The 20,691-nt window shown below is 37.9% G+C and overlaps 1 protein-coding gene across 3 annotated transcripts; it reads right to left on the bottom strand.

Moving 5' to 3' along the window:
- Positions 1–1,435: 1,435 nt before the first annotated feature.
- Positions 1,436–16,948, bottom strand: LOC127879738 (uncharacterized). Of its 3 annotated transcripts, XM_052426757.1 has the most exons (12): positions 16,466–16,948; positions 15,771–16,111; positions 10,803–10,921; positions 9,938–10,153; positions 9,147–9,370; positions 7,440–7,883; positions 5,826–6,023; positions 5,459–5,560; positions 4,467–4,610; positions 4,048–4,209; positions 3,566–3,703; positions 1,436–2,351 (listed from the first exon to the last, which is right to left on the bottom strand). In XM_052426757.1, exons 2-12 carry the CDS (start codon positions 16,085–16,087, stop codon positions 2,274–2,276), a joined length of 2,142 nt encoding a protein of 713 aa, XP_052282717.1. In that variant the 5' UTR covers positions 16,088–16,111; positions 16,466–16,948; the 3' UTR covers positions 1,436–2,273. The 3 variants fall into 3 exon arrangements, with proteins under 3 accessions (XP_052282717.1, XP_052282718.1, XP_052282719.1); XM_052426758.1 differs by lacking the exons at positions 15,771–16,111; positions 16,466–16,948 and adding an exon at positions 12,992–13,095 and having other exon boundaries at positions 1,437–2,351; XM_052426759.1 differs by lacking the exons at positions 1,436–2,351; positions 3,566–3,703; positions 16,466–16,948 and having other exon boundaries at positions 4,063–4,209; positions 4,467–4,606; positions 15,771–16,455.
- Positions 16,949–20,691: the final 3,743 nt, after the last annotated feature.

Here is a 20,691-nt window from a genome sequence, read left to right on the forward strand (position 1 = left end):
GTCTGTCAAATTATTGAATACCAAATTTTTAGAGGAGCTTGCACATCTGTTCAGGGGATAAAATTGAAACCTGCTAGGTGTAACTTCAGTTTTATAAACAAAGACTGATTAAAGCTCCCCTGTCTTCATGAGTATTTACTTGTAGATTATAACTATAAATGAGCCTGAGCTCAATTTATGTGGGTAAAGTATTGTCCAAGAGCAGCTTGTGCAGTTCTAGCTACGCTGGCCACATGTGTCATAATACCCATTTTTGCACAAGGAGGCTTGTTTGCTATACTTATTGATACTGTTCGTTGAAGATCATGATGCCCTTGTTATTGGTGTACATGAACTTGCATGCAAAAAGTGATTTGAATTTTCAAATGAAATATATTATGTATAGGATGTAAAATTTGACCTTTGATGTCAATAAAAGATAAACTAACATTTTCAATGTTATTTTGTTGTTTGTATTCCCCGCTGGATCGAAAGATTGAGGGCATATTGTTTTTGTCCTGTCTGTCTGTCTGTCTGTCATTTATTTATTCATTGTGTTAAAGTTTTGCAATAACTTTTGCATTATTGAAGATAGCAACTTGTTATTTGGCATGCATGTGTATCTCATGGAGCTGTACATTTTGAGTGGTGAAAGGTCAAGGTCATCCTTCAAGGTCAAAGGTCAAATTATGAAATATATGGCTTCAAAGCGGCGCAATAGGGGGCATTGTGTTTCTGACAAACACATCTCTTGTTAGTTCTTATGTTGAATGAAGTTATTGATTAATTGTTATATTTCCTGATTGTTTATCAGCATTGCTAAAAACAACTAGTCTGTATGTGCTGTACGGCTTATGATTAACTTGGAGGCAGATAGCTTATTGTCGTTTGTGGATATTTCCCAAAGGGATACTGGGTATGACAGGCTTGTAGTTCACACATCTCTGATGTGTCACTGTCCATATGAGTCGTGTTCTGAGAAAACTGGGCATAATGCATGTGCGTAAAGTGTCGTCCCAGATTAGCCTGTGCAGTCCGCACAGGCTAATCAGGGATGACACTATCCACAGTTTTGACATTTTTCGTTTAAATGATGTCCCTTCTTAGCAAAAATCCAATTTAGGTGGAAAGTGTAGTCCCAGATTAGCCTTTGTGGACTGCACAGGCTAATCTGGGACGACACTTTACGCACATGCATTATGCCCAGTTTTCTCAGAACACGACTCATAGGTAGTAATGACCACCCAACTGCATAGACTTCACCATTGACAATCGACTTAAAATATGTGATTAATAATGTATCGCCAGATATTTAAGGGGGTTCAAATGATATTTAGAAAACTAGGCACCTGTAATGTTTTAAACAGGTTAAATCTGCTATCTGCTTTATTTTTGTGTTTCCAATGTCAATGCGATTTTAACTCATTTTTTGGCTTACGTGTCTCTTAAATTGGGAATACCGGCACTAACTCATTCTCAAACAAGATCGTATTAAGTATCCCTTTCTAAAGAGATAAATGCATACACACATACACACACACACACTGTGGTGCCTCCATGTAGTAGCAAATGTGCTAATATTGTTCCCGTGACCCGCCTGCAAATTAATAGAATTTTGATCTGAAGTAAGCCTAGGCTCTCAGTAGCACAGACGTGTAATGCCTCACAGTAATACTGTCGGAGGCAAATACAGTTTGAAGTTAAGATCTTCATACAACTGATTACAATTTAGTGAATATTCTAACACAGATATCATAAATATAGTTTATTATAGTTTACATTTTTGTTTATGTGAATATAATACATTATTAAATACGCAATGAGGCAGTTGTTAACCAGCACAAAATCATGCATATACACGTACGTCTTATGAGCAATTAGTAAAGTCAGTAGCTGTGTGTACTAGTTTTATATTAGTAATGATATCGACTGGATGCGCAATCACGCTGTGTGGTCTGGAGCTAGCCTGTCTGCATTTTAGACCATGAAATCCTCATTGACTTCATTGCGGACACCGTAACTTCTTAACCGGATTGCACGATGTCTGGAGCAATGCTGACCGCATATGACATAAGACCCCTATTCACATGACGCGGCTCAAATATTCTACCACCACACTTTGTGGACTGTTGCGAACACATTTGGTTGTATTGTAAGAATTATCTATTGGAATGAAATAGCACACGAGTTGTATACGGTTGCTGCTTGCAAAGAAATATGCGCAAGTTCATCTCCGACCACACCGCTGCTGCGTGTACATTGATGGCATCCGACTGCGCGGGCAACACCGGATGTTACACCATGCCGAGAAGGGAGAACTGGTCGAGAGTGGAGGGCCCCTTGATGCTGGGCCGACCGTCTACCTCCGCATCCTGTACATAGAGAAATAAGTGAATTATGGCACAAATCACTGAAATAAACGTAAATAAATAATAGTTTTTGTTATGTACCATATAAAAGTCTATCGCAGGATTACACTTATTTGTGTCTATAACAAGTAGAAGTGGCCTGTTCATCGATTGTCAATTTACAGTTGTCGCACATCCCAAACAGAAATTATGAATTGTACTCAAATCGGCGAAATATAAATACTACTGACTAAATTCGTCTTATTCACCGATACACTATCATTTAATATGTATTTAAATGAGTGGATGTCTAAAACCTGATATTACCATACTAGAAGACATCAACTTTGTGTATATTATCTTAATTAATTTAAATTCTTTATAAAATTGATCCTCGCTGTGTGAAAACGGGGGCTTAACGCATGTGCGCATAGTTTCATCCCAGATTAGCTTGTGCAATCTGCACGTGATAATCAGGAACGACTCTTCCGGCTTGTATGGTATTTTTTCTTGTAAAAGAAGACTTAGCTCCAAATTTAGTTTCGGAGGATAGTTTCGTGCCAGATTAGCCTGTGCGGATTACATGAGCTCATCTGGGACGACACTAGGCACATACATTCACAGAGTGAGGGTTTTACTATAAAAAAATATATATTTATATTTTCATTAATCTTAAAAATCTGTATTATGACCATCGGTGAACAACTGATGCTTCAGAATTGGTGTTTTTATATGTAATTAGTATAGCTACTGTGTGAAAATAAGGCTACTTATAACGCTAAAACCCACTGGCGATTTTTTGGTCGCAATAAAATAAGAACAATATAAATCCCAAAGAGGTCAATATAATTTCTACGAAACAAAATTTTGACATTGAAAAACAATGACGGTCGTCCATCAAGGCCGTATCATGTCCACTGTCAGGCGGTTTGATGGTCTTGATTTATCAAAATCCACTAGTCCCACTAAAGATGTATGCATGCACACTATTCAGATATACTAGTAATTTATAGTGACAGTTTATGAGCATGCATCTGTATTGTCACCATAACATAATTGATATTTATTAAATTTAAAGGGGTAAATAAAACTATTTTGACAGTAAACATATTACAAAACCGAGGGAGAGTCCCACAGAACGTTAATGACCAGTATTAAGAGGAAGCGATGTTCACTAAACGCAATGAATGCCCGTTGATAGCTAATCGTGAAAACAGAATTGCACCAAAAAGCCGCACCTTTTCGGCGCTCATTTCGTTGATGGCCTTGAGCACCTCGTGGCAGCCCACGTGTCTGGCACGTGCGAACAACGACGTCAGCGTGTGGTCACACGTGTATGTGGAACAGGCGGAGCTGCGGGAACTGCACGTCTCGTACTAAAATAATGTTGGCGGCTCTTAGTCATTGCCACATCGTTAGACAAAACAAAACGCTTAGACAAACGGTTAAGATTATCGAACTTTTATTTTGAAACGGGTAAGTCGGTAAGGGACTGTTGATCAACGGGTATGCGTTTGTGAACACACTGGAGAAAGATAGAAAAATGTTAACTGTAAAGTCTTCAGTAACTTGTTTGGTGCAAACAAACACATGTATAGTAACATGTTTAAATTATTGTTTATGCACAAGTAAAGTCATGTGATAAAGACCCGTATTATTATTTAGAGCTAATTCGATTATTAAAATTTATATGATTGGTCCATGACGTCACCGCGACTACCTGTTTGTAGATGTCAGTGCGCATGCCCTGCCGGATGAGGTACACAGCAATCCGTTGCCTGCCCGTATCCACGCAGTCAAACAGGATGGTCGCGTATCGGTTGATGTCGCCCTTGTCCGTGAGGCCGAGTACCAGCTCCTCCACCCCCGCAAGGTCGCCACGCTGAGAACCGAAAATGACATCAGAACAACGCATTTTCAGTTTATTTGTGCAAATGATGTTCGTTTAGGTAAGATGGACCTCTACCTAGGTGATTCGGATTCATCATAGCGCAGGTTTTGAGCGCATAAACCTCCAGCCATAATAATGAAAATGATAGCTTAAATATTTGAAACATAGCGCTGTCTTCGAAAAATAGCATGACTATCCGTTTTCTATCTGCTTAAAGCTGCGCCTCTGACTGCGAGCACAGGAATTACCTTGATGCACTTGTCTAGTGAGTGCTGAAAGTTCGTCTCGGCGAGGTAGACGTCCATGGTGAAGCTATTGACAGCGCGCTGTAACCGGATGTACTCGTCCTTACCGCAGCTCTCCACGTGGTACGCTTCCGGGAGTCGTCCTGCCTACGTTAGAGGGAATAGGAAATACATACACACGGATCGTGTTTCTTCTGATGTATATGCCATTCAGCGCGTGACGTTATACAGAAGAATGCCCGAACGCCAATTTAATGTGTATATTGTCATGGTGTTTCTAACTTTGTGGACACTGTCTTGTGTTACTATTTTTTGTTTACCTCAATTCGGAGACGAAAAGATTAATTATGTTAAAGCCTCCAAAAACTTTGGGTAGTCACAATAAGTCTTTTTAACGTGGTAAATATGTATGAATATGCCTATGCATTTTATTTACAAGATGAAGACATGTATAATAATGTCTAATTATCAACGCAAATCCCAGAAGGCTATTTTAGAATTGAAATTATTAAATTGATATATCGCATTTCCCGTCATTGAAGTATTTCCGGTAATTATAGTTCATCTGTACAAATGGGATATTCCGTAACACCGGAATGGCGGTCTAACTCCAATTGCAATGAACGCTAAGAGGTCGTAGTGAGAACGCAAAAAGACGCCTTGGACACCCCGAACATGCCTTCCATCGCCGACTGACAGCGACTACTCCGGACATGTTCAGAGGAAACCCGAGGTTCGTGGATAGCGTCCGTGCTAGAATCGCATAGTTTCATATGGGGTTGCCGTTGATGGAGAAACAACGCGACATTAACGCCCGAGGAAGGTAATATACACAAAGAGTAGACACAAAGAGTCGACGGAAAATTCATCATTGGTCATAGGAGAGTATTTATGTCATGGGTTATACACATGAATGAACTCAAATAATGAAATGATGAAGTAGTATTGCATGTCTACTGCTATTATTCCCCGGTACATGCCACTTTCTTGCGTACCCAGTCCGGTATATGCGGGTTGGCCCCGTGCAGCAGCAGGTAGTTCACGAGGCTGGTTCCCTCCGTCACCAGGTACGCGTAGTGCAGGGCAACACGACCTAACTGGTAATCAGAAACAGAATATGAGTGGAGCTACAAACCACCTGGTGGATTTACTCATTTTACTGAAGTTAGTTTATATGTGAAGTGTTAAATGACTGGAATACTATCGAATACCGAAGTCCAATCACGCAAATCATTACTTGTTTTGTAGCTGCAGTCAATAAGTTGTTATTTTTAAGTCAATCGTGATTGTATCTTTGCCAAGCTGTCGGAAAATCACTCAATATAGTGAAAATACACAATATAACAACGTTGTCATACTTACGTTGTCCTGCATGTCTATGATATGCCTGTAGTTCTGAACAACAAATTTAATGAGATCTTTCTTCTTATTCACTATTGCCTTGTGAAGTATAGAGCGCCCGCACTTGTCCTGGGCGGAGGCGAATTTTCGACTCGCATAACTCTTCAACTCGTCCGTACCACCAGTGTCGGTCGCTCGTAACATTAGACAAATGTGGTGCTGCAACATATAACATGGAACAGGTTACAGACGTGGTGCTGTAACACAGGACACGGAACATGAAGCCGAGGTGATGCTGTAACATAGATCATGAGACTGGTGTGATTCTTGAATATATACCATGGGACATAAGACTGATGGTGTGCTGTAAAATTACAGATGGAACATAAGACTGATGTTGTGCTGCAACATAGAACATGGAACATAAGACTGGTGTGGTGCTGTAAAATATAACCTGGAATATACGACTGAAACGGTTAAACGATTGGTGTGGTGATGTAACATAGAACACGGAACATAAGACTGATGTGGTGCTGTAACAAAGACCACGAAACAGACGTGATGATGTTACATGTAACTTGAAACATGAGACTGATGTTATGTTACAAGATATAGCAAGGAACATGAGATAGATACGGTGCTTGTATATAGAACATAAGATGTGAAACAGATGTTATGCTGGAACAAAGAACATGGGATATGAAACAAATTTTGTCCTGTGACATGGAATATGGAACATGAGACATATATTCTGCAATAAAATAGAACATGAAACAGACGTGATGCTGGAACATAGAACATGAAACAAGAGACTGATATGATTATTTAACATAACATATGGAACATGAAACACATGTGATGCTACAACATAGACTATGGAACATAAATCACACCTGGTGCAGGAATATATAACATGTAACATGAGGAACATAGAACATGAAACAGACATGGTGATGGCACATAGACAATGGAACATAAGACATACGTGGTGCTGAAAATAAACAAGTAACAGATGTGGTCATTTAACATAAATGTGTTGCTGGAACATAGAACATGAAATATGAGACAGATTTGGTGCTGTAGCGTAGAAAATTGAACATGAAACATATGTATTGCTATACATATAACATGGAACATGAGACAAATGTGGTGCTGTAACATGGAACATGGGACATGAGAATGATATGATTCTGTATCATAGAAAATGGACCATGAATCAGATGTGGTGCTACAACATAGAATATAACATTTATGTTATAATTTAACATAAAACACAAGACTATAGTGATAGAGGAACATCGAAAATTGGAAGACTTTGTTCTGGAAAAAGAATATGGGACTTCAGCAATTGTCTACAATTGAACGTTCCGGAGCGTCGAACCTAAGAAAACTACCAGATAAATAAATCATATGAGCCGCGTTCTGAGAAAACGGGGCTTAATGCATGTGCCTATCATTTGTATTACATGCAAACATTACTGTGGTTTAACATGGTTATTGAATGTCAGAGACACAAACATTACAACGAAACATGAAGGCTTTTCAGTCCAATGTCGTTTTTTTTTCTTTTTAGGCAGGGGCGATGAATTAATGTTACCAAGCTTCAATTATTATTGCTCAACAAGTTTCATTTACCTGAATGACTCGAATTTTCTCCATAAAAATCAGCATGTCCTCTTTGTTAGGATTTAATGTATAATGTAAGTGAAGCATTTTGGTGATGTTTATCCCTCGATTGTCCGTAATATCCAATATGTGATCATATCCCTGAAGTACTATATAATGCAGCCTTTCGAGATTACAGTCCTTCACAATCTCAATTAGATGTTCGTCAATTTCCGTAAAGTATCTACTTTTCCGTAAACTTTCCGCTAGATCTCTTGCCGTTCTGCCTTTATTGTCTCTCGCTGCCACATCGACGCCATATTTAAAGAGCGCCTTCACAAATTGACTGGAAAAGTCGTGAGTTATGGCCTTAAATAGCACGGTCTGACCTTCCTGGTTTCGAGCCGACATATCGGAATGCCTCAATACCTTGTGGATGATGGTATCCGGTGGTCTTTGATCGCTTGTAAGCAGCTGGAAATTTAGACATATCTCAAGAAGAATAACATCTTTAATTTAAAAGTCATTTAACGAGAATAATTTTACTTGTAAGAAAATCCGCCTTACTTTACGTTTAACGAATATGATGATCACACCAATGTAACAAACTCATTCCAGTAAAATAACAGCGGCGTTCGCCGATAATTTGAACATTAATATTCAGGTCTGGTATTGTTCATTCACTTTTGCATATCATTGTACTAAACGACTGAACTTACGGAATGGCAATATTTGTCTCTTAAATGTTTATTTTATCAAATCAAATAATTGTAAACAATTGTAAAAGTTAAGACCAAAGAATTTTTTTATTTGAACAAGAGAAAAAAATCACGTTTCACGCACATCAAAATGCTTTCTAGAAGATTTTTTTTTTTAAACTGTTCTTGTCGTTATAAGTTGCGTGTATGAAGTAAAATGATTTAGTTTTTAGACACGACGAATTCAGCTCCCGTGCAAAATACAAAGAATCGACTCCCAAACAAAAATATAGTATACACATGTGGACGGGGAAAGCTGTTTGATCGACTATTAGAAAGTAGTGTAAAATGGATGTTTCCCTGGTGTTGCACATATATTTGAGAAGAAACACAATTCAGGACAACTTTGTACAATTATTTATATTTATCAAATTCGTTCATTTATGTCCGATGCTGAATGTTGCCATTTCGTTAGGGTTATCCGACAAAACTATGTTAATCGGGAAAAAATATGCGCAATTTGAATTGTCATGTTAAAAATGTAAACGAAGTCATCCATTTTTTTACTTGAATATGCTCAAAAGGGGATCCTTTTCCTTAAACTCGAAGTAGGGTGTATTGTTTAACCATTCTGGTTACGTTTACTTGGTATGTTAATTGAAATGCAATCACATTTAGCAGTATTTCACAACGGATTTCATGAACAAGGTACCATGCCTTAAGGTAATATTTTTTACCACAATGCTCGAAGTGGGCAATATACTCACACACACACTAATCACAACAGTCATAAGTTTTGCAAGGTTAACCTAATGGTAAAACTCTGGGGGGTTTTTTCAGACAAGGAAAATGAAAAATATTTAGAGCATAAAAAAGATCAAAATGGTATGAAGTGGTTGTTGTTGAGTAAGTATATAGTTTATTCCGCACGATCAAATCATTTGGTAAATAGTATTTTATATAATTTAAAGACGCGTTAACTGTTAAGGTCGTATTACATGTTTCATTTTGTATTCAAATGGTAGCCAACCAAACCTACATGGAAGAACAGCGGCTCGGCCTCGGTTCGAATCCCGGTCCTAGAGAACAGCGTGCTGGTGTTTGCACCGATTGACAGCAGGGTGTCCACCGAGGCTTCCTGATGGCACTCCCACGTTGCCAGTATCAATGGCTTGGGAACAACACGTGGTTTGTGAACAGGTTGACCTTCCGCTTCGTTCATGTGGTCCAATGTGTCTTTATTAACATCCGCCAGCATAGGATCTGTGATTCACGCGTTTAAATATCATTTTTCTGACAATACCATGTTACACACATTAACCCATTTATGCCTAGTGGACTCTCCCATCCTTCTAAATTGGATCAATTTATTTCCAAAATTAGAGATGTCTAGTATATTTATTTCTATATTTAGAATATTTCTTACAGAAATTCCCTTTAAGCAAACAGCGCAGACCCTGATGAGACACCGCATCATGCGGCGTTTCATCTGGGTCTACGCTGTTTGCCAAGGCCTTTTTTCTAGACGCTAGGTATAAATGGGTTAAAGTGTTCACACATACATGCATTTATTACAACGTATTTCATGGGTAGAGTACCTATTTCGGAAATAAAAATAAAATAATACTTTAGAAAAATGACTATTTGATTGCATAAGTAATGAACTCGCCCATTCACAAATCTTGAAATAGACAGTAAAAATGCGTCTCTTATAAAAAGTGGTAGTGTGAGAACAATCGTTAAAACGTGTGTGAACTTACCATCAACTGTAACAGACGGCTGAATGGGCGTCTATTCTTTTCTTTACAATCATATGTTACACAAACTTACCGTTCAAATCGAATGGTCTTCCTCCTAGCATGGATATGACAAACTCATTAGTGGCCTCATATTTCTGAAGAAGTGCCCGGATCTCGTCGGTCGTGGGCACGAGACGTTCGAGCGACACCTCCTCGCCGTCTGGCCGCGTGGTTCGCACCCGACACCAGCCCTTCAGTAGGTTTGTCACCTGCTCCTTGTGACCGCCGGAAATAGCGTGGTAGAGACCTGGGAACAATGCATGATCAATGTTGCCCTAGTACAACACCTGTTACGTATACAACGTGGCAGTGGAGGATGACTAGGAGTCTATACGTTTGTGAGTTGTTATAACAACGTTGTAACATAGGCGCAGGTGTTTTAACAGTAGGTGAACCCATTTATGCCTAGTGGACTCTCCCATCTTTCTAAATTGGATCAATTTATTTCCAAAGTTAGGGATGTCTAGTATATTTATTTCTATATTTAGAATATTTCTAACAGAAATTCCTTTAAGCAAACAGCGCAGACCCTGATGAGACGCCGCATTATGCGGCGTCTCATCTGGGTCTACGCTGTTTGCCAATGCCTTTTTCTAGACGCTAGGCATAAATGGGTAAAGGTCAATGTCACCAATACTAAAATATGCAAACATCACACAGGTGGTTCCCGGCTAATAACTTAAGTGTGTAATTTACCAAGCGTGATGCAACTTTTTAATAGACGAAGTTGTGTGTGTAGGTAGCTAACATGGAGACATAGCTCAGGATAGCTTACAATTTGAATAAATTGAATAACTAAAACATTGAAACCCTGATTTCGCGGTGTTGTAATATTTATTGTATTTAACTTTCACTTTTATTCAGTGTATAATGTGCTCGTTCCGGTGTTTCTGTACCTGGGTGGTATTTCCGGTACCAGTGTGCCGTGTGCCGCCACTCCCTGGGCATCTCCTTCATTAGCACTTCCTCCGCCGTGAGTCCAGCCGTGTTCCGGATGAGCGGATCCACACCGCATCTGCAGCAGGGACAAAATCAATGGACATCAACTACTTGTTTAATTTAATATGCAATATGTCGACTTTACTAGCGTGTAATCAAATAATTCGTAACCATGCACCAAAATTTGCACCTAGGACTCAAATACAGACGATTGACTTCTAACATCAAAGTTGAATTCAATAACCTAGAATACAATAATAATTAATTGTTGATTACAAGACGTAAATCGAATTTCATTAACAAAATTGCATGATACACATTCCAATACCCATTTGAGCATGTTCAATCGTTTTGATAGATGTAGAAATATTGTTTTGTAAATGCACTTAACTGTAAAACCTTAATATCAGACGTATAAACAATGTCAACATTTTCGCCATTTATTGAAAAAATATCATCACAACAAACATTATGTTCATAAACGTAGTTTTCTATTCTTTTATCTTAAGACCAATACAAATGCAATCTCACTGGATTAGTCATCGAAAATGACATACCTTATATAGAGCATGGACATGGCTACATCGTTTTAGTTTTCACACCAAATAAGTTAATTTATTTAGGGTAAGGGATGAAAGCCTAAAAGTATTTCTTTTAAGCGTACATTCTCATAGAAGAAGCTGAAAAGTAGTGATCATCCTTACTTTAAGCAGTATTACAAAAGGACAAATATAAGTCAACAAACTGTGTACATAATTGTTATACTACATTTAATTTTGGTTCCAGGTATTTTTCGTTAACCTGCAGTAGAATATCAATAACGCGATCGTGATAAATCTTCGCGCTTTACCCTGATCGATACTCTTATTATTGTTTGATTTCTCATGCATTTACATACAATTACATGGATTCGTAATTGAAAAGTCTGATAACCATTAAATTTGCTTTAATGGATTAATCCGCGTGTTAACAAAAACGATAGTACCTCCAATATAGAATTCGAAGCCGTTGCGCAAATGTGATTTTGCCCGCGAGAGGTAATGACGAGGTCAAATATTTATATGAACATTGTCAATGATAATTTATTAAAGGGCGTATGTTACTCGATATGGGCTAATTGGGAAATAAATAAATTGAATATACAAACGTGTGTGTTTGATGACATAGCTTTTATGAAAATAGTGTACCAATAATTTGCTTTAGAAAGGCTTATCAAAATAACAGCGATTTTGATAGATAAATATTGTAAAAATATATACATGAAATTTCACATATATTCATTCGTATGTTATGTAATCTATAAATTTGAAGGTCACCTTAAGAACAAATGTTGGAGTATCGATGAGTATAATTCTTCCATTTGTGCGTTAAAAAAAAACATGTTTTGTTATAATATGCTTAATGCTAAAACTGACCCGCGTCGTGCGAAAATGAGTTTTATGCAAATGATCGTATGCAAGTGTCCAGAGTATATCCAGTCCAGCCTGCAAATTTGTGCAGCCTGGTCAGAAGATACCATGTCCTCTTATGAGAACACAAAACCTTGCCCGATTTTATAGCGGAGATGGAGCTGGTCTGGGGCTACGCTGGCCGCCTATGTTCTAAGACACATTATCGCATGACGCGGGTCAACTACAACATTCATTCACAGCGTGTTTTAAATGGGTTCCGAGAGTAAGGGTAACGGGGCTCCGGTAATAGACTGAAAGGACAGTGTCTTGATATTTAACACTTAATTGTTTAAATTGTTCCAATTCATGGCGCATTCAAAGTACGTATAGTAACCTAGTTCAACATAAATCGTGCGCCACTAAATCAGTAATTTAACCGAGACATTACACTTAAAAAGATTACATATTCTATGGTATAACGATTAGAATTTTGACACGGCTAGATAACAGTGTTCCACTAATAAATGAAAGCGATTAAGTACAAACAATGTTAATTAGTGCAACATTTGGCCCGTCAATACAAATACTGATTGACTACAACAAAGGGTTTAAGAATGGGGCTTTCTTGTCTGATAACTATATGTCAATTTAGTTCATTACTTTGTTCTCTAATAACTTAAATATGAATTCACTTAAAGGCAATCATTTTTGCGAATAACATTAAAAAACAACCGAGATCCACTCTATGTACTCACGTAGATTGCGAACAGTGTCAAGACAGTGTCAATGTGTCTTTCATTGAACATTAAACGTAGATCAAATACGCTGCCGGCCAAGGCCATGTGTTGACAAGTGAAAGGGTTGAGATGATAAACAGCTGAAAGTCCACACCATAGATAACAGTGATTTACAAGGCATGCCAATTACATGTAATATTGGAATATTGACATGTTGAATGCCTTTTTAAGACATCGGATTTTAACAATGGTATAAAATGAGATCGCATATAAATCGTGGGATGTGTCCAACCATACTAGAATATTACTGATGTACACACAGTTTCCCAGTACTTAATCGCTTAGGCAAGTTTGACCAAAGCCCAGCGGATCGAGAGTTAAATTATTTTTGAAAGCCAGATTTAAATATATTGGGTTAATCAGCTTAATGTGAATATTTATTGCAGCCTTATTTTTCCGGCTGACTTGGAGATTACAGATTCGCAGTTGACACCAAGTAGAACTTTATAGCGCAGTCGTAACACCGCTTTGGAAACCAGTTCCTCTTCCACGTTCAGCATGCGTTTAATAACCTATTTATTTTCTTCTACACAATTATTTATTCAAACTATCGTTTAAAATGTAGTGATGATTAAGGCATTTTCATAGACTCTGTTTGTTTTTGGATTAACCTCTAAATTAGTAAAAAAGAAATATCTTTAAAAAAGATATACGGCGTTGATTGTGGTTGGTGTTGATAAAAGATAAAGAGTTATATCAATGAGATCAAAGATGGGGGAATGCCTTTTTCTGCGCTGTCCTTAGCTGCATCACACGCAAATCAATTACGAAGTGTTGCGCCTTTCACAAACACCACTATCAACGCCGCATATCTTAGAAAAATAGTTCATGTCTCTATTGTAATGATTCTTAACTGTTCCAAATAAAACGTTTTTTTAGTAAAACATTTATTGACCTTTTTTTTTTAGAAATACGACATTATGAGAAAGTCACTGTAAAATATTTGACACAGGCTCATTGAAACATTTTTGAAGCATTTGTCACAAGTAACACGATATGGGATAAAACATTATAAACAAAATGGGCCCATGCAAAAGCCACTTAGCTGCACAAATTAAAAAAAATGAATGCGTTTGTTTTGAGGTTGGTCAGCGTTGAAGTCATTGCATGATTAATTGAATGAATCATTTGGGAATGCGAGTCCTATGATTGTTAGAATGTCATTTGACTGTAACACGTTAAACCGGCTTGTGCCCCCTACCACCCCACAAGACAGCCGCGTCACTGTAACACTTTACGTTAAACCGACTTGTGCCCCCTACCACCCCACAAGACAGCCGCGTCACTGTAACACGTTAAACCGGCTTGTGCCCCCTACCACCCCACAAGACAGCCGCGTCACTGTAACACGTTAAACCGACTTGTGCCCCCTACCACCCCACAAGACAGCCGCGTCACTGTAACACGTTAAACCGACTTGTGCCCCCTACCACCCCACAAGACAGCCGCGTCACTGTAACACGTTAAACCGACTTGTGCCCCCTACCACCCCACAAGACAGCGGCGTCACTGTAACACGTTTAACCGACTTGTGCCCCCTACCACCCCACAAGACAGCCGCGTCACTGTAACACGTTAAACCGACTTGTGCCCCCTACCACCCCACAAGACAGCGGCGTCACTGTAACACGTTTAACCGACTTGTGCCCCCTACCACCCCACAAGACAGCCGCGTCTGGATTTGCCCTGCTGTAATCACTTAAAACCCGAAAAAAAAACAGTAATTGCTCTGATTTATCATGACGGACATTGATGTTTATCGTAATGTTTGTATATATATATATATATATATAATCTTTACGGAGAATAGTATTAATTGCTAATAATGTACGCTTCCATTAGAATATAATACACAGTTCGAATATTTCTTAAGTCAAAATAAATAAGATCTATTTTAAGACACTCGGTATCAGTATGATGCCATTAGAATACCCTTACTTGTATTATTCTTTTGCAAACGGATTGCGTATGTACTGCTGGTAAATAAATACGACCTGTTAGATAAACCAACCTTTCTTTAAAACTATGAAAACAAGTCATAGAATTGTCATCCTTTGCGATGAGTACATTAAGAAACTCGGCAATGCAAAATAAGACTATTAGTCAAAGGGGCGAACTCGCTGTACATGTCTTTGCAAAGGCTGACCCGGCTAGATTATTTCAAAAGCATTTTACATTGATCTCTCATTTAATAAAGAATTAAACCGTCAAAAGCAATTATCCCAGCCAAGCATGATATATTTATTGATAATTATGTAAAAACATCGCCTTGATCAACATCACTACACTCATGACATATAGTAGATATACATGTATATTAACCCATTTAAACCTAGCGTCTATAAAAAAGGCCTTGGCAAACCGCGTAGACCCAGATGAGACGCCGCATGATGCGGCGTCTCATCAGGGTCTGCGCTGTTTGCTTACAGGAATTTCTGTAAGAAATATTCTAAATATAGAAATAAATATACTAGACATCCCTAATTTTGGAAATAAATTGATCCCATTTATAAGGATGGGAGAGTCCACTAGACATAAATGGGTTAACACTGCATGAGCAACCGGTACTTGGGCAATCGAAACTGTATCGTTACCTTTCTGAACCGTCTGCACAGCACACTCGGACGAAGGGGATGGATGGTGAGTTATATGACGATAATAAATTGCTAACAGTGTTGTTAATTATAATTGCACTTGAGCATGTTGTACATGACGCACGCATAAAGTCACGAGTTACCTCATCAGAGCCTCCACCATGCGGTACGAGTCGGGAACGCGCATCGCCTTGTGCAGACACGTGTCTCCCACGTTGTCTCGTGCATCGAGATTGAGCCCGTGCCCCGCCATCAGGTAGATTACCGCCACTCCGCTAGGGTTGAGCACGTGACCACCGTGCCCGGCAAGCACGTGCATGAAGGTCTGACCGGTACTCGAGTCCATAATGTTGACGTTCTTCTTGGACGTGATGTACAGTTGACAGGCTCTCCATAGCTCCACGGCCGACATCGACGGGTCGTTAATGGCCTGATAGAGCTTCGTCTTCGATAGATCCATCAAGTCCTTGTGTATTGCAGCGACCTACGAAATCAACACTGTAATCGGTCTGGCATCTCTGTCATTATTTGATTCTTGTAATATAATACTTTAAAAACATACTAATTATGGCTATTAAGCTAGTTTCATCACCTAAATGATTATTTAACATCCAAATTGCGAAGTATAACCTTTAAACGGTATTTGAGTCTATCATTTTAATACATGTTTCTGGTGCATCTGTTGTGTTGGTTCCGTAAATTTTAATATCCCGTTCGCGTTTAAGTAATCTGCTATTTAACAAGACTGAACACAATACAGTAAACATTATTTACTGAAATGATACGATAGATTTAGAGATAACGGCGATAACATTAAATAATAGACGATTGGTTCTACCTGTATTCCAATAGTGGAGCACTTAAAGCGAGACAAATACTTGCTCTCTCTAATTCACACTAGTCCAACTGTCTCCATCAATCAACCCGTTAAGCACGCATTTGTTTGATATTGGAGCGTGTTCGATTCTGTGCGTAAAATCAATGCAGTTTACGTCTTGTTAAATAAATCCCTTTCGATGACATGCGTCCGTCTATATAATGCCTCACAATAATTGATTATTCCCCTTCTTTCTCGGACAACTATCAATATGTTGACTCAAAGGAAGAAATTAATTTTCACTGATATTGGAATTTCAATGTCAATGCAGTGCAGTCCTTTTTAAAACATAATCGAGTGCACCATGAATATTATTACAATATCTATTCCACCCACGAAAAAATGAAAATCTAAAATGTGTATCTTTTTATTTCTACCGTCTATACGAGAGAGGAACAGCGTCCACGTAAATCTCGAAGTTAAAATAGAATTGTATTAAACAGGCGGCTCGCTAGCATAAGGCGATCAACGAACAATCAAGAAATAAACAGATAAAGTTCAATAGCAAACAATTCTGACAATACCAGTCGATCTTAACACTTGTAAATCAATACATAACCGGATTATTGAAGGCTTTGTAAGCTATCGAGGTAATGTATTTATTAAACACTTTGTGATAGACGTGGCCTTTTAAAAAGTCATGATCGCAGATAAAAAACGCTATTTAAAGTCAAATAGTTGGGGGAATACAAATGATAGATAAAACGACCAAAAAGTCTTGTTATTTCAGTTAACAGTTATTACCATTTTCAAGTACGCTTTCAATAATTAAAATAATACTCATGGAATGTATTTCGCATAAAATATACCTAATCATGTATTTATACGATATATCTTTTATTTGAACAGTGGGCCAACTGGGTTAGGGTTAGTGCACGAGCGATATGCACAAGTAAGTGAATGTTTCAAAAGTTCAATACTGTCGAAGCGCTTACTGGGTGAAAACAATCGTCAGGATTCAAGAATATATATGTTCACGCGTGTACAGCACTCAACTTGATTTATAACATCGGGTACCATGGTAATTTAACGCTTAACTAATGTGTGTAAGAGTTATTGAACATCAACACTTATCAAATAATCAAATTATTCACACTTTTCATTTAGCTTCTTAATTGTAAAAGCATAGTATTTACAACGCTAACGGAGGCGATTTAGGACTTTCCGCTTTTATGATATTTTCTATTTAAAGAAAGTCTCTTCTTAGCAAAAATCTAGTTTAGGCGGAAAGTGTCGTCCCTGATTAGCTTGTGCGGACTGCACATGCTAATCAGGGATATGACACTTCACGCTCATGCATTATGCCCAGTTTTCCCAGAACGCGACTCATTTACAGGCCTGCTAGAGAGGCTAGACGGACATGTGGGCAAGTGCAAAGGGCTCTGCAAATGACCACCCGTCTCATACTTGCATCCAAACTTCAAGTATAGCGACGATCGAGAAAAAAAACTCGTTTACTTACAATTTTACGCAAAACGTCGTTGAAACTACACACTTTTACGAGGTTTGATCAAGCACAAACAGAGTAACTAAAATAATTTAAAAATTAACATTTCATCGTCTTGTATCTTATCTAATTCTTGGCTGGCCTAAGCCGATATCTATACTACAACAACTTGGTTGGTCGCGTGAAAAAATAGAAACAAAAGCTTATGTAATCACTCGAGGCCACGAGGTTACTTCATCTCTATGAAATGTAATTAAAGGGAATCAGAATATAAAATCTGAACATAAATTATGAACAATATGTGGACAAAACCTGTGGCTTTTGGAAAAGAGGCAACAATTTCGCCTCAATGTTATACTAACTTGTCAGAATGTTGGGCATGAGCAAGCAGCGATATTCGATGCAATGATCAAATGTCTAGATATAATCTGGTATATGTGATTTATTACGGTATATTTTTCGCAGCTGATACCACACCCGGTTTTGCCTAACATATTTAGTTTTCAGTTCAAACACTTTTTAAGACACATAAAATTCCTTAGGTAAAACAAATCGTTTTATTTTTATAAGTAGGTAATATAATCCCGGAAAAGAATTATTTTTTTATTGAACATGTCGAATGGAGGACCAACATTTGAGCATAGAATAGCAATTTCTGTTTAATTTTAGCGAACACTCTTTATCGACAGTCTCAGCATGCACCATTTTATTCAATAAGCAATTTGAAAGTGTGTTAGGCTCAATCTTAAATAAAAATCTGCAGGGTCGTCACACCAGGCAACTGTCTGTTTCTCGCAGGAAACCTTTTACATTTTCGTCATGCACATTCGCAGTGAACTCGCATGTTATGCGTATGTTGCTCTGATAAAATGAAATATATTTGCAAAGAATCAATTTAAAAGAATACAGAAACTCTTTACAATAGGTTGTCCGTCAACATTGCACAGTCCCAGATATCTTATAGGCTTATCAACCACTGAATTCTCAGCTTTCAAAGAATTCGCTACAATATTCCTTTTTTATTTTATGTATTCTTTTCATACATACAGCTGATGACATCAGTGATAGAATCAATTAAATGCTTTTCCCTAAAGGGCTGTCGTACTCTTCATGTAAATCTCCAGGGCTGTGGTGCTCTGTATGTATCTCGAGATCTTTCTTATTCTTTATGTTCCACAAGGGCTGTCGTAACCTTCATATCCCTACAGACTGGGATACTCATGTCCTTCCAGGGCTGTCGTACTCTTCATGTCACTCAAGGGCTGTCGTTCTCTTCATATTCATCTAAAGCTGTCATACTTTTCATGTCTCTCAAAGACTTTCGTACATGTCATATTCATCCTGGGCTGTCGTACTCTTCATGTGCCTTGAGGGCTGTCGTACTCTTCATGTCCCTTGAGGGCTGTCGTACTCTTCATGTCCCTTGAGGGCTGTCGTACTCTTCATGTCTCTCCAGGGCTGTCGTATTCTTTGTTGCTTTTAATTTGCTTTGTGTTGCTTTTTGTGTCTAATTGTACTACATTTTGGTATCAAAGTGTATGTTTTGATGAATCTGATTCGTTTCTTACCGAACATATAAACTTTACAGATGATTCCGAGTAATATATCTTAAATTAACGTATTATCTTCTCTGGAAAAATAAATTACGATCAGATAAATATATAACAAGGTAATCTACTCAAAATGACCCGACAATAGGGTGCATCGCTTTGAACAGCCATTACTTCATCAAGAGTGCTATGATTTCCACTAACTCGGTCTTTTTAAATGAATTTCCTTTCTGGAAATGTACATATTTTGCAATATTTTTACAAATGCTTGGTCAAATTTTAAGAAATAACACGATACACAACTCGCGTGACTTACTCGTCATCGATCTGACCCGATCCAAGACTGAAATCTTCACGGAGTAAAGGGCATTTTACCTGCAATGTTCACGGACATCGGTACCATAATTCAATAAAACGTATGAAAAAACATCCTCACCGTTCTTGCCGTTACATTATGCATCTCAACTAACTCTCCAGCGCCTTCTGAAACCTTTGTTTACATATATCTCAACTGGCCGACATTTAAAACACACGAGCGATTTCATCGGTCCGACGCGAAAGAGTGTCCTTTACTCCCTGAAGATTTTATACTTGAATCAGGTTAGATCGTCGACGAGTAGGTCACGCAAGTTGTGTATCGTGTTATTTCTTAAAAATTGACCAAGCATTTGTAAAAATATTGCAAGATACTTACATTTCCAGAAAGGAAATTCATTTTTTGCGTTTAATAAGACAGAGTTCATGGAAATCGCTGCACAATTGATAAAGCAATGGCTGTTCACAGCGATGCACTCTATTGTCGGGTCATTTTGAGTTAAATTCCTTGTTATATATATACTTGATAGTGATTTTTAATTTTCAGGGAAGTTGATTTTTCGTTATAATTTGATTATTTTTCATTCAAAATGATGTTTTTACCAATAAATATCATAGTCCACACGCTAACCACCTGTGTTGTAAGCCTTTCAGACACGAGTCTTATAAATTTAAGTACACAGGCACACTACATTAGTTGAGACAATTACATATTAGCGTTTAATTGCTTAACAGTAAAAGCTAAATAGATTAAATTAACTTAATCGAACCTTTCGTTCTTGTATTAAAACTATTTGTAGACTACCGGTTACGCAACGCGAAAAAAACAACAACTTATATTACTTTTTAAAACTATTAAATGAAAAAGCAGAGTG

This window comes from Dreissena polymorpha, chromosome 4 (assembly GCF_020536995.1).
Source record: "Dreissena polymorpha isolate Duluth1 chromosome 4, UMN_Dpol_1.0, whole genome shotgun sequence".
Lineage (NCBI taxonomy): Eukaryota > Metazoa > Mollusca > Bivalvia > Myida > Dreissenidae > Dreissena > Dreissena polymorpha.